Raw genomic sequence first — 24,745 nt, forward strand, 5'->3', positions numbered from 1 at the left:
GTGGCGTGTGGGTGGAAGACTACTGTGCCTTACGGGAGATAAAGAGGCTGCGAGGCAGATGCTTGGCGACCCGAGGCGTCCCCCAGAGAGGGAGGCGAGGGACACCCCCCCCCCACAGAGAACCAGTTGGGAGACTATGGACGCCCAGTGACCCCAGAGAGGGAGGCGAGGGACACCCCACACAGAGAACCAGCTGGAAGACTATGGACCCCCAGTGACCCCCAGACCATAAGGCGTCAGGCGTCCTGTGACTCTGGTAGTGGAACAATGTCGCCGCTTAACGGCACAATCACGCACGATGACTCCTCCTAAACTCAAGCCCAGTTGGGCAAACACGTCTTCCAGTGACCTTCAAGGGAGCCTGGTATCAAACTGGGCCATTGAAGAGGAATGGCTGAAGGCAGCATCGAGACCCAATGGTCAAAATGTGGTGAGGTGTTGCCCAGGGGAAGCATGTGTGCGCTTGTCGTCAAGCATGAACCAGGAGTCTTAAGTAGTGTTGTCTGCCATGTTTGGTGCTGGTAATGGCTGTTGTTAATTTAGGGGCGACGACGATTGTGGGACCGGATGCCGGTAATAACTGTTGTTGTTGTTGTGTTGATTTAGGGGCGACGACGATCGTGGGATCGGAAACTGTTGTTGTTATTGTGATGGTGTCGGTCGCTTGCGTTCCTGTGTCAACACCGTTTTCTTTGGTTCCTCAACTTTGGTTAAACTATAATATATGTCAGTCACCTTCCTGCATTACTTATAATACCAATAATAATAATAATGATAATTTTTATACCAATGATAATTTTCTCCAGTCCTGGCCCTCTTATTCTGAATGACACAATGAATACTGAACTAAATAAAGTTCATCCTTGGCTAACTGCTAACAAACTCACCCTTAACATTGACAAAACTTTCTATATTTTGTTTGGTAATAAATCCTGAGATCAAATTAATCTAAGAATTAACAATATCCAAATTAAACAAATCTACTGGAACTGTGAAGAGGGTTCAAAGCTATGCATTGGGAACACGCAGTGCATAGGTTCGAACCCTCGTCACGGCTCATGTGGCTTTGTTCATTGATATATGACGATAATGGTATTTCTCTGTGTAATGACAATATATTATAATAGCCATGTGCAGAGCTACTACTCTTGCACATGTTTGATTTTCAAGTGAATTTTGACGGATTCTAATATATTCAGAATTTCTTTTATCCAGAATTAGGAGTATTTCCTTAATTTCCTAATAATATATATAATATTATATTAAGTGAGCATGTACAGAAGCACAAACAATTGTAAATCAATATTCGAGTTTATACCATTATTAAATAATTATAATTTATAGAAATGTCCCACATTGTAAACAGAGCAAATAATCGTTTTCTATGGTACTGAAGCCTTCATAGAGCGGTTATAATCAAATGTACTGTTTTTCTGTTGTCATTTTCTATCATTAAAAAAGGTATTCGTGTTGCTGTTGGTATGAAGGGCAGTCACGTCGCTGCCATTCATACTAACAACAGCAGTTTCCCATGATAGAATGACTGAACATTCTCTAGTAAGAGTTAAGAGTACATTTGGACAATTTTTAGTATGCGTTAGTGGATGGTGAGGGCGGCAGGCGACACAAGACACAGTAACTGTAGGTTCTCCACGGTGAACGGTGAATCTGCGGGAATAAGGTTTGATATATACAGTACCTGGAGAAAATAGTATGCAAGAGCATGTATGTGGTCCAAAATTACCCTTAATTGCTTTTAAATAGCCTAACGATTACCATAAACTTGTAAAAAATGGTTTCTGGAAGTGTAACCCAAGTCTGACACCCTATACCAGTCTTGTGTGTAAAGCTGAGCGAAATTCTGTGTAAACTACTCTGACCCTGAACAAAATTATTTCTAATGTCTCTGTGGTTCATTAGGGTATTATTATTTATTTATTTATCTATATACCAGAAGGTACATTGGGTTTATGAGACTTGAAGTTTTACAGTCTTGTAAAGCCACTAGCACGCACAGCGTTTCGGGCAGATCCTTAATCTAACATATTTTAAGAAGGTAATTTCCAGCAAAATTAACAAAATGTTTACTGGTACATTGTAAGAAAGACTAAAAAAATACATACATTGTATAAGAAATTTGAGAGAAAAAAGTAGGGACATTAAAGTAAATTTAATGGTTATCCACAGGTACATTGTAGCATAATTTGAGGATTATTGCAAGATATAATGTAGCAAACTATGTGTATAACTTGATATAAGATAACAGCAATGATTACAATGGTAAAGTTGTATGGCATAGGTACATATATTGGGGGATTGGGTAGCACTAGATACAGTGTGTGTTTCAAGCACTAGTTAGGAAACTATGGAGACAAATTTAGGTACGTTTTGGTTTTATTTTTGAACAAGGCAAAAGTTGGACAGCTTTTCAATTCACTAGGGAGTGAGTTCCATAGACTAGGTCCCTTTATTTGCATAGAGTATTTACACAGATTAAGTTTGACCGGGGATATCAAAGAGATATTTATTCTGGTGTGGTGATAATGTGTTCTATTACATCTGTCCAAGAAGAGTTAGTATTTAGTATTAGTTTAGTTTAAGTTTAGTTTAAGTTTAGTTTAGTATTTAGTTTCAATCTATGTCACCTTAATCGTCTACTACCCCTAGCCAAATAGTCTGTCTTTGTCTGGAGTATTTTCTATGTGGTAATCACATCTTCCTTATTTTTGAACGAGACCTGAAGATTTAAGCCCACCAAAAAATGCAAAAAATAATCTGAATTACCCCAAATAGATGTTTAGCACTATAAAACAAAGCTAGATTATTGAATCGGACCAAACCTGTCCTAAAAACTCAGCTTAATTATTTATTAAAGCGACCTCTAGTAATATAGAACCAACCTAAAAGTTCTAAAAGGTTCTAAAGCCCCATAACCTATTTATTCCTATTTTGATCACAAACTGAAGTAAATTTAAACTTTCCTTGACCTTTACGGGACTTTTAGACTCACCCATCTGGACCCAGCCTGGCGAACCAGCATCAGTCCTGGCGCTGTTGACCGCGTGGCGAAGTGCCATTGGCACTGTATAGGACAAGCAGACGGGTGGTTCTGCAGTTACTGTGAGGGAGAGAATAGTGGCGAGTTAGTGATGACAGTGATAATGGCGGATCTAAATTGAAAAACCTGTAGTGGACGGAGAACATTAGTTCAGGGCTGGCGAAAAGAAAACTGAAAATAACTTTTTTAGGGATACTAAAGAAAATTACACTGAATGCAACCTCACGCCACAACCTGGCACAGCTGGCTATATCTGTAAACAGCAGACCACAGCCGGATACAGCAGGATACAGACCACAGCTGATTACAGCAGGGTACACATCACAGCCGGATACAGCAGGATACAGATCACAATCGGACACTAAACTTTATCAGGTTACAACCGGACACTCTATAACCTACACCAGAACCTAACTGGACACCGAAGGCTCCACCAGACCACAGATCACTCCACAACACCTCCACATCTGATCACACAAAATACCAAACACAAACATACAGATACAACATCAACCACACGTCACAACAACGCCCCAAACATCAACCACACGTCACACCAACGCCCCAAACATCAACCACACGTCACAACAACGCCCCAAACATCAACCACACGTCACAACAACGCCCCAAACATCAACCACACGTCACAACAACGCCCCAAACATCAACCACACGTCACAACAACGCCTCAAACATCAACCACACGTCACAACAACGCCCCGAACATCAACCACACGTCACAACAACGCCCCAAACATCAACCACACGTCACAACAACGCCCCAAACATCAACCACACGTCACAACAACGCCCCAACATCAACCACACGTCACAAGAGGTCACAGGGGTCACTACTCACTCTTGGAGGAGAGGACGCCGATGGGGTTGGGAGCGTTGGACAACATACTGACCCGGAAGTCCACCGGAATGTCATGGGATGTTGGGATGTAGTAATTCTGCAATATAAAATAGTTTGGGGTTTATTTAACACTGAAATAATGAACAGATTCCAGCTACGTGATGATTGTGAAAAGAAAATGAGAAGATATTCGACAATTGTGAAAGAAAATGGAAAAGATATTCGACCATTGTGAAAGAAAATGGAAAAGATATTCGACAATTGCGAAAAGAAAATTATGTGTTGTTATACTTAATGCTGCAAAAAAATAAATAAATAAATTGCAATAACATTATTCGACAGTTGTGAAAGAGAAAATGGGATGAAGTTACCAGAAAATGGGATGGTTCAGAAAGAGAAAACGGGATAAAGTTACTTTGATGATTGAGAAAATAGTCCCAAAAGTTATTTAATAGTTGGAATAAAGATTCTTGTTGGAAAAACGCGACAGGTATAATAATTAATTAATGACAAAATACAGACAAGTTGTAGTTACTAAATTGTTGTAAAGGAAAACGTGGTGTCTACATTAGGTGGCTCTGATAAAGAAAATAGGCTGTATTAATTTCAAATGTGACAGAAAACGGGGCATGGTTATGTTGTATTGTGAAAACAAATGGGTTCTAGTTTCTCAGGTATTATGGAAGCTAAATTTTATTTAGGCTTTCCGACTATTTTCGTAAATAAAATATGCTTTATGTGAGGGCTTTCAAATAGGCTTACATAATGTAGTAGACTTCACTAGCCTTTCAAAATGAACTAAGCAACTTACGTATCAATAATTAGACAATAAGAATTTGGCAGATGTTTTATGTTAAAATTGAAAATTTGTTAAAGTTATCCATGTATTTTGATATATAAAAAATGGGTTCAGCTGTAAGCTGAATAGAGGAAAACGGTATGCGGTTGATTCCATATTCCCCCCACGTACACTCACCCATGTACCAGCACTGAGCTTCTGTCCAGTGACGGGGTCGAAGATGGGTTTCTCAGTGGTAAAGAGCCCCTGACCCATGACAAAGCCGCCCTCTATCTGGCCAATATCTATCAGCGGACTCAAGCTCCTTCCTGCGTCCTCCAAGATGTCCGTCCGCAACACCTGTCAGTGAACCATGAAGTCTCAGTCATAATCAACCCGTCCTCCTAATAGAACGTCGTATTTTGACGTATACTCTCCCTAAGGCCAAAAATCGTCGTGCTAGAAAATGAAAGCGGCTCGTGAAATTGTCATATACTCATATGCAGGCGATGAGTCACAATAACGTGGCTGAAGTATGTTGACCAGACCACACACTAGAAGTTGAAGGGACGACGACGTTTCGGTCCGTCCTGGACCATTCTCAAGTCGATTGTGATAGAATCGACTATGAGAATGGTCCAGGACGGACCGAAACGTCGTCGTCCCTTCAACTTCTAGTGTGTGGTCTGGTCAACGTTGTCATATACTGTCCTGTTTTCTGTTTTGGGTTCTCTGGTTAGGATAAAGGCAGTTTAGTACGAGAATTTCTTGACGTTGAGAAACCTTAACTGAATTATGATGCATAATGGAATCCCATCAACGTGATATATCTATGGTGTAATCATTGGAACAAAACAGTGGTGGATCGAACCATCGTCCTGGATAACACCATACACGCGCTTCATACCCACAGACGACGATTTCAGGCACATTTCAGCGTGCCTGAAATCTGTCTGAACCAAATTAGAAGAGTCTGGCATCTCTAAGCTCGCAGCCAAATCCAAGTGTTCTTTGTAGATTCATCACGTTACTACAATAATATTGTTTATTTACTGGAAGCGTCTATTCCTACACCAGAGGGGCAGTCCGGGTTATATCTAAAACTTGGACCTGGCTGTATGGCAGTTCGGTGTCTCCAGACTCTTAGTAAGGCCGTCCAGACTCTTGTTTGTACTATTTCGTTGGCCATTAAGGGGGGGGGGAAGGGGGCAGATGTTGCACAGGACTCTGGTTCGATTCCACCACTCTTCTCAAAAGATTTTCTCATAATGATAATAATAATAATAACAAAAATAGCATAAATAAAATCGCAATTGAGAAAAGTTAAGGAAAAATTAAAATTTAAAGACCCAAGCGAGTGTTTACATACTACCCTAATATTATATTTATATACAAATAAATTGAATATATGTTTACAGCCATACTAACCAGGTACTGGCCTGTGAGGACGTCCAGCTCCACCTCAGTGCACCCAACACCAAACACGGCGTAGCTCTTGACCTCATCCGGTCCGTTCCTGGTGGTTGGGGAGAGAAGGAAGGAACAGGTGTCCAGATCAGTCGTGGCTCAGCCAGGCGGCCTAGTTTGGTTTTATATATATATTCAAGAGTTCTTACATTCTTGTACAGCCGCTAGCACGCATAGCGTTGCAGGCAGGTCCTTACTCCTAATTTTCTTCCACATACACATCCCCAGGAAGCAGCCCATAGCAGCTGTCTAACTCCCAGGTACCTATTTACTGCTAGGTGAACAGGTACATCAGGGTGAAAAAAACTCTGCCCATTTGTTTCCGCCATCGCAGGGGATCGAACCAGAACCCTTGTCCACAAGAAACATAAACAATTGGAAAAGGTGGACAGACATGCAACTAACTGGCTTCTGGAACAATAAGAGTTACGAGAATATAGAGGCGTTACATATACCAGTCTAGAAGATAAAAAAAGGAGACATGATCACTACATACAAAATAGTAACTAGAATTGACACACTAGACAAGGAGGAACTTAAAAACAAGATGCCATAGATTCAAGCTAAATAAACAAAGGAGATATTAGAAAGTTCCCTTGTGCAGAGTGGTAGACGGTTGGAACTAGTGAGAAGCTGGTGGAGGCCAAAACCGTCAGTAGTTTCAAAGTTACGACAAAGAGTGCTGGGAAGACGGGACACCACGAGCGAGGCTCTCATCCTGTAAGTACACTTAAGTAACTACACTTAGGTAACTACAGAGAGGAGACCTTACTCATACTGCTGGGAGAGAGGGACGCCCATGGCAAACGCCGCCTGTATGAGCTCCGCCCATGTCGGCTTCCCGCCAATTTCCTGCTCCACGACATCAAGGCGCGCGCGGAGTATCTTGCACGCCTCGCTCACGCTCTGCAGGAGGGCAGTGTCTGTTAGTGGGTGGCGTTACGAGGCCAGGAACCATGTTCGCAAACACCCACGAAACCTTTACATCTTTCAACAATCATGTCGGCTTTGTTTACAATTTTTAACCAGTTTACGAGCTTGTAAGCCGACACCCACTAAAACCGCCACGACTCTGAAAAGATGTACAGGTTCCACAAATGATGTTTAGTGCTGGATTATCAGAGACTAATTGGCTGTTAGAAGCCATTAAGAGGCAGATACATGGGCTGAGGCTTAATTAGATGATGTTTGGAAGATATCATCGATGTTAGCAAGCATACATGAAGGTTTAAGACATGTCAGAACTGGTTTAAGACAAATCAGGGCTGGTTTAAGACATGTTAGAATAGGTTTAAGACATGTCAGAACTGGTTTAAGACAAGTCAGGACTGGTTTAAGACATGTTAGAATAGGTTTAAGACATGTCAGAACTGGTTTAAGACACGTCAGAACTGGTTTAAGACATGTCAGAACTGGTTTAAGACATGTTAGAACTGGTTTAAGACATGTTAGAACTGGTTTAAGACATGTTAGAACTGGTTTAAGACATGTTAGAGCTGGTTTAAGACATGTCAGAACTGATTTAAGACATGTTAGAACAGGTTTAAGACATGTTAGAACTGGTTTAAGACATGTTAGAGCTGGTTTAAGACATGTTAGAACAGGTTTAAGACACGCCAGAAACATGTTCTAAACAGGATCAGGTCTCAACAGGTTTACAATTAATAATCAAATAGCTGAAGGTAAATTATAAAGAGGCCTAACAACCTAACAGTCACGGTTAGTGTTAATTAGTGGCAAGTAGTTAGTGGTAGTTATAGGTGAGTAGTTAGTGGTATGTCGTTAGAGGTAGGTAGTTAGAGGTAAGTAGTTAGTGGCAGGTAGAGATAGGTCGTTAGAGGCAGGTAGTTACGCACATAACTAGCGACGTCGGAGCCGAGGGAACCACTGGTGGATGACGAGTTAGCATTGGCGTGGGTGTTGGTAGGCCTGATACTGACGACGTCAAGCGTAGTCCTAAGCTGATAGGCCGCCACCTGCGCCACCTGAGAGGTCAAAGGTCACCAACGGTCATAAATATTTGAAAAAAATCACTGCTTTATTGACCTAATTCTTTAAATGCTGATTATCACGGACATGTAAGTTGTTTCAGATTTAGCTACTCAGAACGAAGTGTCCATGTAGCACGTAATATCAGGGACAGGGAGCCTGTGTGTATATATCTCGCCCCACAACCATGGCCCCTCCCCCTTCCTTACCCCCCGAACAAGAGTGGTCTCCTACCTTAGTGTTAATCCCCTGCCCCATTTCCGTCCCACCGTGGGACACTAGGACGGACCCGTCCCTGGCATTGATGGACACCAGGGCGCTGAAGGGATAGACCAGAGGGACGGAATAGGGCCAGGATAGGCTCATGAATCCCAGCCCTCTCTTCTTCCAGCGGTTCTCCTGTGGGAGGGAGAAGGGATAGATAGGAGGAATGGTTTGTTTCAAGCGTAGGTTAGACAGGAGGAAGGGTGGATATGAATAGGAGCTGTCTCCTATGGGCCAGTAGGAGCTGGGATATGAGGACAAGGAGCTGGGATACGAGGACAAGGAGCTGGGATATGAGGACAAGGAGCTGGGATATGAGGACAAGGAGCTGGGATATGAGGACAAGGAGCTGGGATATGAGGACAAGGAGCTGGGATATGAGGACAAGGAGCTGGGATATGAGAACAAGGAGCTGGAATATGAGAACAAGGAGCTGGGATATGAGGGCAAGGAGCTGGGATATGAGGACAAGGAGCTGGGATATGAGGACAAGGAGCTGGGATACGAGAACAAGGAGCTGGGATATGAGGACAAGGAGCTGGGATATGAGGACAAGGAGCTGGGATATGAGGACAAGGAGCAGGGATATGAGGACAAGGAGCTGGGATACGAGAACAAGGAGCTGGGATACGAGACCAAGGAGCTGGGATATGAGGACAAGGAGCTGGGATACGAGACCAAGGAGCTGGGATATGAGGACAAGGAGCTGGGATATGAGGACAAGGAGCTGGGATATGAGGGCAAGGAGCTGGGATATGAGGACAAGGAGCTGGGATATGAGGACAAGGAGCTGGGATACGAGACCAAGGATCTCATAGTGAAAATGTGACCTCCCTGAAGACTTGACCTCACCTGGTTGAACTGCGTTATAGCCTGTGTGCGCCGCTGCACCTCTGCGGACACCATAAGCTCGTCGATCATGTCCGAAATAAGATTTTTGGGAACCGTCATCTCTCGAGGACACCGCGTCACCTCTGTCAAAACCGTTAAAACCGTTAAAAACCCTTAAAACAGTTATAACCGTTAAAACCGTTAAAAACCGTTAAAGACCGTTGAAACCGTTAAAAAACTTTAAAAACAGTTAAAATCGTTAAAAACCGTTAAAGACCGTTAGGAATCATTAGCAATTGTTCATAACTTTTAAAAATCATTGCCAACAGTTATGAATCGTTAATAACTGTTTAATAATCGTTAACAATTGTTAAGACACTTTAACGATCGTTGAGAATCGTTAACAACCGTTGAAAATCGTAAAATAATAGCATCTAGTCAAAACAGTTTGAATCGTTAACACCCATTAGCAACCGTTAAAAACTGTTAAGGATCGTCAATAACCATAAAGAATCGTTAGGACCCACTGAGAACCGTTAAAAACCGTTAAAACCGTTAAAAACCGTTAAAACCGTTAAAAACCGTTAAAACCGTTAAAAACCGTTAAAACCGTTAAAAACCGTTAAAACCGTTAAAAACCGTTAGAATCAGAATATTCACCATCCTACCCATTTGCTTCGTATTCATATAACTCATCATTCCCTGGCCCCTCAGACTATCCTAAATCCCCTTGAACCTATCCCTGCTTACTCCTGGCTCGATTTAATTGATTGATAAGGGATTACAGACCACCCTTGAGGTGGCACGGGCACGAATATCCCGGCCCCGCCCCCTCTATCCCAACACCATCCCACCTCTTCCTGCTATCCGGGACCGGAGGGCTAGGAGCCTGTGGTTGACCCTCCTGGTGGCTCCGTCCGGCATTAGGTTCCTTTTCCTTAGTTCCACGGGGTCGATGTTTAGCTCCTGGGCCACGTGCTCCAGTATCTCCTCCATGAGGGTTACCCCCTCTAGTGTGCCTGTAGGGGAGGGGGGGGGGTTAGTGGTAGTTAGAGGAAATTCAAAATTAAAAAAAATCAAATTTCAAAAAAATTCAAAATTCAAAACATTCAAAATTGAAAAAATTCAAAATTGAAAAAATTCAAAATTCAAAAAATTCAAAATTCAAAAAATTCAAAATTCAAAACATTCAAAATTGAAAAAATTCAAAATTAAAAAAATTCAAATTGTTATTCAGGTAAATTTATTCAAGATACGTGTGGCTTGTTACTGTATGATACAATATATATACACTGGATACAGTATGATACAGTGTGATGCAATGCAAGTATATACAACACGGGATGTAGAATTATATATGATGACACATACAATATCTAGATCAAATATTCTCTCTCTCTCTCTCTCTCTCTCTCTCTCTCTCTCTCTCTCTCTCTCTCTCTCTCTCTCTCTCTCTCTCTCTCTCTCTGTCTCTCTGTCTCTGTCTCTCTCTCTCTCTCCCTCCCTCCCTCCCTCCCTCCCTCCCGCCACTCACCAGGGGTCCTACACCAGGTGTTACACGGGGTGTTGGTGAGGACAAACTGGGGTGTGACCAGCCAGTTGGGGCAGGAGTAGCAGGAGGGGACACACTCGGCGGACAGTGAACTATTGGGGTCGACGGGCAGGTAGCCGGCGTCGCTGGTGATGGTGGCTTGTACTGCCAGCAGGCGGCCCTCCTCGTCCACCCCGACCTGTGGGGGGAGGTGGTGGGGGTCAGTGGTGCCGGGTCACACACCAGGGGGGAGGGACACACACCAGGGGGGAGGGACACACACTAGGGGGGAGGTGGTGGGGTCAGTGGTGGGGGGGTCACACACCAGGGGGGAGGGACACACACCAGGGGGGAGGGACACACACCAGGGGGGAGGGACACACACTAGGGGGGAGGGACACACACCAGGGGGGAGGGACACACACTAGGGGGGAGGGACACACACCAGGGGGGAGGGACACACACCAGGGGGGAGGGACACACACCAGGGGGGAGGGACACACACTAGGGGGGAGGGACACACACCAGGGGGGAGGGACACACACTAGGGGGAAGGGACACACACCAGGGGGGGAGGGACACACACCAGGGGGGGGAGGGACACACACCAGGGGGAGGGACACACACCAGGGGGGAGGGACACACTAGGGGGAGGGACACACACCAGGGGGGGAGGGACACACTAGGGGGAGGGACACACACCAGGGGGGGGAGGGACACACACCAGGGGGGGGAGGGACACACACCAGGGGGGAGGGACACACACCAGGGGGAGGGACACACACCAGGGGGGAGGGACACACACCAGGGGGGAGGGACACACACCAGGGGGGAGGGACACACTAGGGGGAGGGACACACACCAGGGGGGGAGGGACACACACCAGGGGGGAGGGACACACACCAGGGGGGAGGGACACACACCAGGGGGGAGGGACACACACCAGGGGGGAGGGACACACACCAGGGGGGAGGGACACACACCAGGGGGGAGGGACACACACCAGGGGGAGGGACATACACCAGGGGAGAGGGACACACACCAGGGGGGAGGGACACACACCAGGGGGAGGGCACACACCAGGGGGGAGGGACACACACCAGGGGGGAGGGACACACACCAGGGGGGAGGGACACACACCAGGGGGGAGGGACACACACCAGGGGGAGGGACACACACCAGGGGGGAGGGACACACACCAGGGGGAAGGGACACACACCAGGGGGGAGGGACACACACCAGGGGGAGGGACACACACCAGGGGGAGGGACACACACCAGGGGGGAGGGACACACACCAGGGAGGAGGGACACACTAGGGGGAGGGACACACACCAGGGGGGAGGGACACACACCAGGGGGAGGGACACACACCAGGGGGGAGGGACACACACCAGGGGGGAGGGACACACACCAGGGGGGAGGGACACACACCAGGGGGAGGGACACACACCAGGGGCGGGACACACACCAGGGGGAGGGACACACACCAGGGGGGAGGGACACACACCAGGGGGGAGGGACACACACCAGGGGGGAGGGACACACACTAGGGGGAGGGACACACACCAGGGGCGGGACACACACCAGGGGGAGGGACACACACCAGGGGGGAGGGACACACACCAGGGGGAGGGACACACACCAGGGGGAGGGACACACACCAGGGGCGGGACACACACCAGGGGGGAGGGACACACACCAGAGGGAGGGACACACACCAGGGGGGAGGGACACACACCAGGGGGGAGGGACACACACCAGGGGGAGGGACACACACCAGGGGCGGGACACACACCAGGGGGAGGGACACACACCAGGGGGAGGGACACACGCCAGGGGGGAGGGACACACACCAGGAGGGGGGGAGGAACCCACCTTATAAGTGGACATAAACGGGTCACGGCCGCCGAAGATGGCCATGTTGGTGGCCAGGTCCATGGAGACCCGCACTGGGAGTCGAACCTTGGTGGCGGCGACGGCTGCCGCGGTAGCCACCAGGTTACCCTGCTCGATCTTGGCCCCGAAAGCTCCTCCCAGCCGCTTCACGGTGACGCTGATGCTGTGAGGGAGAGTGTGAGGGAGAGTGTGAGGGAGGGTGTGAGGGAGGGTGTGAGGGAGAGTGTGAGGGAGGGTGTGAGGGAGAGTGTGAGGGAGAGTGTGAGGGAGGGTGTGAGGGAGAGTGTGAGGGAGAGTGTGAGGGAGAGTGTGAGGGAGAGTGTGAGGGAGAGTGTGAGGGCAGTATAGACTCACCAGTTGTCAGGAAGACCAAGGACCTGGCCTATGGACCTCTGGGTCTCAGATGCCCACTGTGAGGAAGGGTAGACCTCCAAGCCATCGTCCGTGGGCACCACCAGGGCCACCTGCGGGCACATGGTATACAGAGGTTAGTGCTCCAACCTGTCCTCTTAACCCGTCGCTTCTCCCTCGTACGCGCTATGGCCAAAAATTGACATAATTGGAAATGAAATCGGCCCATGAATCTACTGTCCCGTTTTCTGTGTGGGTCATCTTGTAGCAACTGATTGTAACTCCTTTTCCTCACTTAAAACCCCAACATAACTCTTCTTGAAAGTTCACTGTGACCCTCACTGAACTCTTAGCTAAATGATAAACTGAAATATTAAATGGGGGAAGCTAGAAATAAAGGGTTAAGATTCTAATATTAATAATAATAAAGTTTACCCTGACACCAACTTCCTGAAGCCTGAGTGTGTCTGCATTACTTGTCTCCCAGGAAGGACAGACATCAATAATTATGAACTCGAAGGGCATAGGAGCCTTGGGAATTATGGAAAATCTTTACTATTTTTTATTCAACTGCAACTATAACTACCATTAAATGTAGGAGAACAAAAGGAACATCAAAATAGCATGAGGATAAAACTAAGAACAATAATAAATAGAGAGGGGGAAGTAGCCAAAAACTCGAAATAATGAAACTTTATTCAATCAATGACACAAAATAAATGATATCGTGACTCTTAATACATCCTATGAGGCAAAGTAGTGCAAATTAACTAGACGTGCAAACTGAGCAACACATTACCTTCTCTCTACAATTACCGGTCATAGATGTTGAATGGCTGCCCCCAGGTCCCTTGGACCTGTCCCAACCGCGACCCAGTACACACTAACTAAGAGTTCCTCACAAGCTGACCAGTGAGGAATAGCTTCTCTCTCAACTATTTTGCTCGGCCCAATAAACCCCGACTCTCCAAGTCTAGAGCCAATGATGTCAAAAGTCCGGCTCTAGGCCTTGGTCCAGCCAGTCAGTGACAGGTCCTAGAACCGCCCACTAGGCCTCCCTGGCTATCGAGCTCCAGGATAGGCTATAGGCCTGCCCTGAAGGGGTCTGTTTCTCTCCAGCAGATTTCTAACTGGCTTACATCAAAGGACACCGGAGCAGGGCATGTACCGGCTGAGTTTATTGGCCCTAATTTGTCAATGGCTATAGAGGAGACAGGAGAGAGAGAGAGGGGAAAATGTGAAGGATGGTTGGGGGGACACAGGGCTGAAGGCGGAGGCTTGGGGAAGAAAGGGGAGGCTTGGCCTGAGACTGTCTCACTTGCCTAAGGACCCTTGACTCCACAGTTTATACCAGGTGAAGGCCGGGCGCGACAAAGGGAAGGGGAAGGAAATAAGGGATGGGAATAGTGGGAAGGGGAAGGAGGGGGAAGGAGGGGGAGGGGGAGAGATGCTAGGTCTTGTACAGCAGACTGTTACACTCCGGTTTACTCAGTTAGGAGAGGAAACTTTCAATTAAAGTTTTTCATGACGTTTTGAAACTTTAGGAGAATTTTCTGTCATCCTAACCTACCAGAGGACCATTAACTTACTACACTACACACATAAATCACAATAGCTTGATGCATCAAATGAACAAATCCATAAGGGCCAGGACGAGGATTCGAAATTACGTCCGAGAGCATCCCAGACGCTGCCTTAATTGACTGAGCTACGACACGGTCAAAAGAATTGAAACCAGAAGTTCTACTGAACTTACTGGATCCTGCAGCCTCTCCGAGACACAAACCAGAGTTTTACACAACTCCCCCCTGCACCCGAGCTATGTCAATAGGCCGTTCTCCCTCTTCGCCCTTACTTCATTACACATTACTCAAACCCTGGTTTGTGTCTCGGAGAGGCTGCAGGATCCAAGTAAGTTCAGTAGAACTTCTGGTTTCAATTCTTTTGACCATGTCGTAGTTCAGTCGATTATGGCAACGTCTTGGATGCTCTCGGACGTAGGTTCGAATCCTCGTCACGGCCCTTGCGGATTTGTTCATTAACTTACTGTTTTGGAAACAAATATCCAAAATTTATTTTATTTTTTTTAATAATTTTAAAATTACGTCCAATTTCGGCCATACGGGTAAACGGCTAAATTCAGACATAATTTGTAAGAGAACGGGATGTGGTTACCTAGTTGTGTTCTCGTCTGTCTCTGTCTCTCTCCATCTCCCTCTGTCTCTCTCTCTGTCTCTCTCCCCCACACAGAGAGAGAGAGAGAGAGAGTGTTGACCACTCACCTGGTTCTCCATGTGGAAGTGATATTGACCACCGTGCCTCAGACGCCCCTCCAGGATGTGCGTTGACGCAGCGAAGCCTTCTGTAGGGGTGAAGAGCAGAGTGTGAGCCTTCAGCTGCTCTATCCTCACCCCTCACCTACCCCTGGGACTCTCCTCACCCCTCACCCTCCACACCCTTATTTAGAACTCAATTATTTGAGTTCTAAATAATTATATACATTAATTCATAGGATTGGATTATGTAAGAGGGATTGTTACTTAACAATAACATTTATACTCAGGGCTTCTCATACCTCTGATGCGTCTTTGTTTCAGTCTCCCTTGCCAGACGTAAGATGAATCTTGTTACTCACAGAGCATTCAGACTCTGTGCTTGTTGATTATTAAATATAATATTGGACTAGTTATCAGCTATTCTTAGAATTGTTAAAGTAACTAGTAATGAATGTCGGTGAAGACGTGAAATGATTGTGGCTGTACGATCAGTTAGGTATCTTCCCGGCAGCATCCTCTGAGAGAGCTCTGAGGCTGTTCTAGAGATCTTCTGGCTCTGACTGCTGTGGCGTCTACACCTTCCTTGTGGGCTCTGTTCTCCTCCTCCTTCTCTCTTCCCTTACCTTATTCTGGGTTTGTTATACAAGATAAGTATCTGACTGTGTATTGCCGTGTTACTGGCTAGGTGTGTAATTAGTTCTTGTGTAACTTAAGCTAGTGTTTTGCGTATCCCTAAGTGTACTCAAGGGACTAGGGAGACCGCATGTGCTTAAGTCTGTGATACCTATGATACTAGTGTCTCTTCAGGAAAGTAGCGTTTACCCTAGTTGGAAGTGTAAACCTTGTATCCTGCTTATGTGGACCAAGGTGTTTAATGTAAGGTAGAGTGGTAAAGTGATTTATTGTATTTATGTATATGGAGGGTTATTAGAAGGTTTAATAAATAAGGATAAAGCTAGGAGTATCTTTCCATCCTGTTTAGAGTGGAGTAGGTGACTACCTTAGACGGCAGACTTTTATTCTAGCCAAAGAAGTATTCATTGCTGGGAGTATTCTTCCCTGGGGGCCGAGGCCTACCTATTTCCACTATTTTAGGAACTCCTTTGACTAGTTATTGGCCTTCTCAGTACAACCATCTGCCTTCCATACACACCCTCCAGAAAGGGGCCACTCATCCTCCACAAAGGGGTCACTCACCCTCCACAAAGGGGCCACTCACCCTCCAGAAAGGGGCCACTCACCCTCCACAAAGGGGCCACTCACCCTCCACAAAGGGGCCACTCACCCTCCACAAAGGGGCCACTCACCCTCCACAAAGGGGCCACTCACCCTCCACAAAGGGGCCACTCACCCTCCACAAAGGGGCCACTCACCCTCCACGCTGCCCTCCACAAAGGGGCCACTCACCCTCCACGCTGCCCTCCACAAAGGGGTCATATTGACCGGGCGGCAAAGGGTTCTCTAGCGCCTGGTCAATAGTGAGCACAGGGGTCTGGGCGGCGCCATAGGTCACCACCACCTTGCCGGCGGCCATCTTGGCCACCTCCAGCGTGCTGGCCACCACTAGGCCTATAGGCTGGCCATAGTACGACACCTGACCCTCAGCGAACACCTGGAATATAGACGAACCATCAGATATAGCCTAAACGCTTAAGACAATCACGGAAGGGAGAAAATAATATTGCGGGGCTATGCAGTAGGATCGAACCTGCGGCAATGTAGTTTTTCCACAGGCCAAGCAAGAGGAGGATTCAGAAAGTGTGTAAACACAATCTTTTATGAAATGTTTACATGTTTTGCCAATCGTAGCGCTTTTGTTTGTTTATGAGCTGTGAAACATCACTAGCCAAGATGTAAATGTTTCGTCAGGGACTGGAGGATAGTACTCACTGGTTGGGTGGCGTTGGGGTCGGAGTAGACGTGGATGTTGTTGACCCCAGGGATGTCCTCTGACCCCACGAAGGTTATGACCCCAGGGATGGCCTGTGTGGGGGGAGGTGGGGGGTTAGTGGGGTCACACACACACACACACACTCACCCCCCCCCCCATACACTCACTCCCCCATACACTCACAACCCCCCCACATCCACACACTCACCAGGGCAGGGGAGGGATCCACCGCCACAATAGCAGCTCTAGCCATAGTGGAGGTGACGAAGTATCCATGATGCTCCTTAGCGACCGGCGCCATGAACTCCACAAACTCCGCCTCTCCTGGTGGATTAATTCACCATTACTCCCCGTGTTTGTGGGACTTTACACTCCATCTACACCCTCATACACCGTCATACACTCACCGGTACACTGTATAGGAGCCTCAAGCTTCATCACAGGCTGCGCCAGCGGCCAGACGTCAGTGTTCTGGTCGAAGCTTTGTTGTCCGCTGGAGACTGGTCGCACCAGATCTGTGGCGCCGCTGGCAACGTTTGCTGCCGCCGCGTCCCCCACGATTCCCAGGATGGTCTGGGAAGGTGTAATGTAAACATTGTGATTCCCAGGATGGTCTGGGAAGGTGTAGTATAAACATTGTTATTCCCAAGATGGTCTGAGAAGGTGTAATGAAAACATTGTTATTCCCAGGATGGTCTGGGAAGGTGTAATGTAAGCATTGTTATTCCCAGGATGGTCTGGGAAGGTGTAATGTAAGCATTGTTATTCCCAGGATGGTCTGGAAAGGTGTAATGTAAACATTGTGATTCCCAGGATGGTCTGGGAACATATATAAACATTGTGATTCCCAGGATAGTCTGCGAATGAATCATAAACACTTATTGTGATTCCCAGGATGGTCTCGGGAGGCATATGGCAGGCAGTTACCGTGGGATGGCTCCAGAGGCTACGACACACCCATGTACACCCTATGTACAGCAGGTCACCCACCTTATAGAGCAGGTTCTGTGCTAGAGCCAGCCTGTACTGAGGGGAGGCGTCAGCAGGCTGACTATCCGGCTGGATCTCCTCAGCCAGGGCGGCCATGGCTGCCTGTAGAACACTCTCTTGCTCCAGACTCTGGCCGGATATCACTGCTTCTGTTGCTGTGGCCCGCACCTGTGGGTGTTGTGAGTTGTTACTGGTGGTGGTGGGGTGTTGTGAGTTGTTACTGGTGGTGGTGGGGTGTTGTGAGTTGTTACTGGTGGTGGTGGGGTGTTGTGAGTTGTTACTGGTGGTGGTGGGGTGTTGTGAGTTGTTACTGGTGGTGGTGGGGTGTTGTGAGTTGTTACTGGTGGTGGTGGGGTGTTGTGAGTTGTTACTGGTGGTTGTGAGTTGTTACTAGTTGTGGTTGTGAGTTGTTACTAGTTGTGGTTGTAGGGTTGTGACTTACAAACTGGGGGTTGACACCACCGTAAGCGAGCACAGGGGTACCAACGACGGTGTGGGCGTTTTGGGCGTCCACCTGAAGCCTGAAGCCAGCGTTGAGGTGGGCGTGAGAGTTGCTGGGGCGTGGGGGGATCTGTGGGAGAAGGATAAGCTTGCAGTTGGCAGTCACAGGTAGCTGGTTCACAGACGGATGGATCAGATACAGACAGATTTATCTGGGAGTGATTTTGAGCCGAGATTGTCCTGCTCTAACAGCAAATCGAAATTTGTTTTTGAAATATATAAATAACAAAAAAAGTTGAAACTCTCTCTCTCTCACCTTGAATGTCCTGATGACAACGTCCTCAGGTTGAGGGGGAAGGATCATGTCGAGTATAACTCGACGCTTCCCAACGAGGTCATCCTCCAGCAGTTCCTCCAGTGTCAGCTTCTCTGAAGGGCCGTCTGGTCCCCCTGTTGGAGGAGGAGCATTGTTGGTGATGAGCCAGGGGTCACCAGGTGGTCCTATATGACCCCAAGGGTCACCAAGTGGTCCTATATGACCCCAGGGGTCACCAGGTGATCCTACATGACCTCAGGTAACCCTAAGTGACCTCAGATGACCCTAAGTGACCTCAGATGACCCTAAGTGACTTCAGATGACCCTAAGTGACCTCAGGTGAAACTAAGTGACCTCAGGTGACACTAAGTGACCTCAGATGACCTTAAATGACCCTAAGTCACCTCAGATAACCCTAAGTGACATCAGATGACACTAAGTTACCTCAGATGACCCTAAGTGACCTCAGATGACCCTAAGTGACCTCAGATGACCCTAAGTGACATCAGATGACCCTAAGTGACCTCAGATGACCCTAAGTAACCTCAGATGACCCTAAGTGACCTCAGATGACCCTAAGTGACCTCAGATTACCCTTGGTGACCTCATATGATCTTACCAGTGGTTATAATGGCTCCGGCTACGAGGAGACCAATAAAGATATCAGAAGCAAATTCCTTATGTTGCATCTTGCCTGCAATGTTGCCGCCCCAGCTGCCCAGCTGTTGGGGGGAGAGAGAGGGGGGGTATTAAGTAATATGAAACACTTCCCCACCAATTCAGTCATGCCCTGGGAGGGGGTTCGAACCCGGAATGGACGAATGTGAGTCAAGAACGTACTGCCTTAGAACACTGCCAAACACAAAACAATTTCAAGAATACCAACATTCCTGAGGGAGGTGCTGGCGACGGCCCTCCAGGTGCTGACGATGCTAGCGAGGTAGGAGTACCCGGAGAGGCTGCTGGCCACAGCAGACAGCTCCTCCAGCAGTCTGCTGATGGAAACGTTGGCGCCCACCACCACAGCGTCCGCCGCAGCCACCACTCTTGAGAGCTGCGGGATCTTCCTGGTGTAGATGTAGGCGTCGTAGGGCCCCTCGTTCTTGTAGACGGCTGAGGGTGGAGAAGGAGAGTCAGAGAGTGAGGGAGAGGTAGACAGGTAGATAGGTAAATAAGTAGATAGGTATGTTTACCTTTAAGGGTGTCTCCACACACCAGTCGGTAGGTTGATGTTGGGTCAAGGTCGGCCAAGATGGTGTTGAGTTCCTGGTGGAGAGAAGAGTGGTTAGTGTGGTAGTGGTGGTGGTGGGTGGTAGTTAATGTGGTGGTGGGTGGCAGTAGGTGGTAGTTAGTGTGGTGTTGGTGTTGGTAACAGTGATGATAATGGTAGTCGTAGCAGTAGTGGTAATGGTGATGGGTGTGGTGACAGTAGTAGTGGTGATGGAAGATATGGATTACCATTTCCGTCTCACCTCGAGGGTCTCCGGGCTGTACCACACAGCATCCTTGAGGACAATCTCCTTAGTGGTCCCACCAGAACCCTTCCTTCCCGCCACTTCTCCACCTCCAGTCACCTGCAACACACACAAACATTGCATAAAGCTGTTTTCCCCACATACTAATGCATATCAACTCTCATAACAACTTTACTAACTGCTTAACCCTTACACTGCTAACGTCGTAATTTCCTCCCGGTACACCAATCACCATATGTGATTGATCCTTGGGGGGGTTTCAATGCTTTCTCGACATGAACACCTGAATGTAGGACTTTTAAATAGCTTAGCAGTTTAAGGGTTAAGTTTACAATGGAAAGGAAAGTTTACGTTACCGTAGGGGGTTGACAGCGTCCTTTACAAGGCTGACCCGTCCTCGGACAGCGAACCAGGTGTGATGACTGCAATGACATCATAATTGTTCTCATTCTCACCATCTTGAGTGTCATTCGAGTCAACAACATTACCGTCATTACGTGACCGTCACATGAATAACTACACATTGTTTACATAAAATGTAACCTAAAAAGGAGAACTTGATGTTTGAAGGTAGGGAAGTACCTCTATGTCAGCAACGGGGATGGATTTGAAGGCGTCGAGGATAGGTCGATAGCCCGTACATCGACACAAGTTCCCTCCGTCGATGTGGTCCTCGACGTCCTGTTCTGTCCAGCTGGCTTTCTGCTGCGTCAGTCTGCGATAGATGGTGGAAAGGTAGTCGGTTATAGGGTTTACCAGATGGTACAGGTGTTCTGGTGACCTCTGACCAGGGTTTAGGCCCCCCCTTAGTGACCTCTGACCTGTTGGTTCATGCAATTTGGGTGACCTCAGACCAGCTGGTCAAGAATTTACACTGACACCACTGTGGGAGCAGTCCCACAAGGATTCATACATGATACGAGACGTCTACAGAACCCTGAATCGTGTCTGACTTTAAACACGTCCAACATATTCACCCATGCATGGTGCGAGACATCTACAGGACCCTGGTTCATATTCAGAGTATAAACATGGTTGAGAGCAAACCAGACTGGGTTGATCTCATTTATACCTTTTAAAATTTTGGTGATATTAATCCAGACAACTTCTTTAAAAGGTCAGATGTAACTCACACAAGGGGAACAGCTTTGACTCAACAAGCCACAGTATAGCACAGAAAACATGTTTTTTTTTTTACCCATAGGGTTATAAACTCATGGAATCGGCTACCCACCAAAGTTGTAATTGCCAAAACATTACTTCAGATGAAAATCTAGTTGGAAAACGTCCCCCATTAACAATGAGGCAGACCTCTGACAAGTCGTCGGCTTCGTGTGTCCCGCCGAGACCCCTAGAGAGAGATGGTGGCCTTAAATTCAGGTAAATATGTACTCACCCATACATGTTCATGATCATGCCGGGGGAGCAGTAGCCACACTGAGAGCCGGACTTGGAGGCCAGAGTGTCTTGTATGACGTGAAGTCCATCATGGCGGTTCCCGAGGCCCTCAACGGTAGTGATCTGCCACCCCTCGCAGGCTAGCACTGGCACCAGGCACTATAAGGCAAAGTACATCTTATCTTGGGATTTTTTCATCTTGGGGTTTTTGTCATCCAGGGATTTTTGTCATCTAGGGATTTTTGGTATATAGGGATTTTTTGTCATCTAAGGATTTTTGTCATCTAGGGATTTTTTTTATCTAGGGATTGTTTGTCATCTAGGTTTTTTTTGCCATCGAGGGATTTTTTTGTCATTTAGGGTTTTTTGTCATCTAGGATTTTTATCATTTATGGATTTTCTTTATCTGTGGATTTTTTGTCGTCAGGTTTTTCCTAAGACTTTTCTAAACGATTTCTCCAATTTATGAAATATTCCGTTCTAGTATTTTAAAAGTAATTTTAAGCATTTAATGGAATAACAATAATGTTATCCCACACTCAATTATTACAAGTTTCATATTATTTAAAATCAGATAAAACTATACACATAAAAAAGATAAAAAACACCACAATTAAGATAATTATATATGAAAAACAATATAATAAATTCACTTTAAATGACATTCTTGCACTCACACTGTGGACGGCTCCAGTCCTCAGTTCACCAATGTCGGGGTCCTGTAGAGCCGCTACCACTGTACAGGACCCACAACCTCCCTCATAACACGTCCCTTTGGTGCCTGTGAGGAGTTGCTGGTGGAGGAAGTGTTGGAGAGAAGTGCTGGCGCTCACCTCTCCTCCCACTGTTGGAGACGAGACCAAATATCATGTGGTGTAGGGAAAGTGTACATTCTTTCTTGCTTTTTCCACCATTGTTGGAGAAGCCTCACCCTCATACTGCCTCACCCTCTTACTGCCTCACCCTTACACTGCCTCACCCTCATACTGCCTCACCCTTACACTGCCTCACCCTCATACTGCCTCACCCTTACACTGCCTCACCCTTACACTGCCTCACCCTTACACTGCCTCACCCTTACACTGCCTCACCCTTACACTGCCTCACCTTCATACTGGACGCCATTAATGGTAAACTTGACCGAGTCGGTCATTGCGCTGTCCCTCTGGTCGTCCTGGGAGGTGGTCGTCCTAGGAAGTGGTCGTTCTAGAGGACATAACACAAAGGTTACCAAATATAACAGCTATGATCAAAGTTTCAACCAATTACAAGCTGCAGTTATATATGATACAAGAGAGCAGGCAGGCTCGAAGCTGATAGATTGCGTCCTGTTCATTAAGAGTCGGATTCAGTAACATGTCTACACGAACGAGTACAAATACGAGTAACTGCAATAATTCAGTTACCTAGTGAATGACTCGTACGAACGCAGTTCCGTTGGTACGAACGCCCATTCTGTTGGTACGAACGGTCATTCCGTTAGTACGAACGCTGTCCCGTTAGTACGAACGCCATTCCGTTGATACGAACGGTCATTCCGTTAGTACGAACGCTGTCCCGTTAGTACGAACGCCATTCCGTTGGTACGAACGGTCATTCCGTTAGTACGAACGCTGTCCCATTAGTACGAACGCCATTCCGTTGGTACGAACAGTCATTCCGTTAGTACGAACGCTGTCCCGTTAGTACGAACGCCATTCCGTTGGTACGAACGGTCATTCCGTTAGTACGAATGCCTGGCCCATTAGTAGTTTGTGTAGGCCTGCCTGAATCTTGCCCAAAACGCTGTGTGTGCTGGTGGCTGTATAAGAATAAACAACTCTTGTATATATAAATAAAAATATTCATTCGAGAGGTGATCACAGTAATCAACATTCAATTGAATTAAATTTTTTGTATTTATATACATGTATATACAAGTTCTTACATTCTTGTACAGCCACTAGTACGCATAGCGTTTTGGACAGGTCCTCAATCTTAATGTTCTAAGGAATACAACTCCGCCAAATCGTTTAACAACCAGGTATCCATTTTACTGATGCGTAAACAGAGGCTACAGTTAAGGATTGACGCCCAGTCAATCCTCCCCGGCCAGGATACGAACCCATGACTTATTGTCGTAGGTCAAGATGAACCCACGCTTATAAATGTCTATTTTTTTCATTTTGTTGCTATATGGATACTTTATATATATATATATATATATATATATATATATATATATATATATATATATATATATATATATATATTTTTTTTTTTTTTTTTTTCCGGTCTATGACAAAGATAATTATAGTTATAATAAGTGTTATCAAAAGTTTGTTCAAATGGTAGAGTTTCACAGTTACTAGCAGCAAGGAGCTAAGAGCAATTGCTTAGCTTTATGCTAATAAATTAATTAAGTTATAAAGTAATTTTTTTTAGTTATTCGCAAGTTACAAACAATATCGTTAATCTTAAATAAAATACACACAATTAGCGACTGAAGCACTGGCCTAAATATTGTGAATAGCAATTATTTGGAAATTAATACAAATTTATGCAAAATTAATGTAAAATATAGATAACAAAAGTTATACAAATAATGAAAAAACTTAAAGATATAATATAAATATCATCACTACCAATAATAATAACTTTAAACACCCTCTTTTAATAAAGAGGGTGTAAATAAATACCTCAAAAAGACTCAGAAGATAATCACAGCAACAGAAAACAGTGAGCAGTTACAAAGCACGTATCCCCTACCTCTTGTCAGCGGAGACTGACTTATATGGAGCCATACACTCACTTATATACACACACGCACCTCTTATCGGTGTGATATGCGAGGTATGCGTCAGTATGTATGATAAGTGTCACTAAAGGAGATACGGTAATATGGGCGTGGTGATGGATCGTACCGTACCTCAGGTGGCGGTGACAACATGTT

At 46.3% G+C, this 24,745-nt stretch overlaps 2 protein-coding genes across 2 annotated transcripts in view; both read right to left on the minus strand.

Annotated features, from left to right (window-relative positions):
- LOC138372420 (kynurenine 3-monooxygenase-like) overlaps positions 1-24,745 on the minus strand; it is a 270,834-nt gene that overhangs the window by 5,644 nt on the left and 240,445 nt on the right. The window lies entirely within an intron of this gene.
- Positions 333-24,695, minus strand: LOC123764597 (uncharacterized). The gene is made up of 31 exons (XM_069337814.1): positions 24,492-24,695; positions 22,921-23,019; positions 22,491-22,657; positions 21,812-21,972; positions 20,998-21,130; positions 20,772-20,837; positions 20,413-20,514; positions 20,134-20,206; positions 19,827-20,053; positions 19,560-19,662; positions 18,941-19,074; positions 18,626-18,754; positions 18,184-18,351; positions 17,601-17,766; positions 17,402-17,517; positions 17,193-17,285; positions 16,710-16,914; positions 15,309-15,388; positions 13,030-13,139; positions 12,655-12,838; positions 10,781-10,976; positions 10,101-10,265; positions 9,268-9,389; positions 8,386-8,550; positions 8,019-8,147; positions 6,935-7,068; positions 6,124-6,211; positions 4,894-5,055; positions 3,918-4,014; positions 3,011-3,118; positions 333-1,668 (listed from the first exon to the last, which is right to left on the minus strand). Exons 2-31 carry the CDS (start codon positions 22,964-22,966, stop codon positions 1,598-1,600), a joined length of 3,900 nt encoding a protein of 1,299 aa, XP_069193915.1. The 5' UTR covers positions 22,967-23,019; positions 24,492-24,695; the 3' UTR covers positions 333-1,597.

The sequence above is a fragment of the Procambarus clarkii genome, chromosome 5, assembly GCF_040958095.1.
Source record: "Procambarus clarkii isolate CNS0578487 chromosome 5, FALCON_Pclarkii_2.0, whole genome shotgun sequence".
Lineage (NCBI taxonomy): Eukaryota > Metazoa > Arthropoda > Malacostraca > Decapoda > Cambaridae > Procambarus > Procambarus clarkii.

What these genes read in the sequence shown, in the direction of transcription:
- LOC123764597 (XM_069337814.1), bottom strand. Translation starts at nt 22,966, where the DNA reads ATGACCGACTCGGTCAAGTTTACCATTAATGGCGTCCAGTATGAAG. An exon ending in ACTTCCACATGGAGAACCAG is followed by an intron (nt 13,140 to 15,308) that starts GTGAGTGGTCAA and finishes ATGTGCCCGCAG; the next exon opens with GTGGCCCTGGTGGTGCCCAC. An exon ending in CTTGGTCTTCCTGACAACTG is followed by an intron (nt 12,839 to 13,029) that starts GTGAGTCTATAC and finishes TCTCCCTCACAG; the next exon opens with CATCAGCGTCACCGTGAAGC.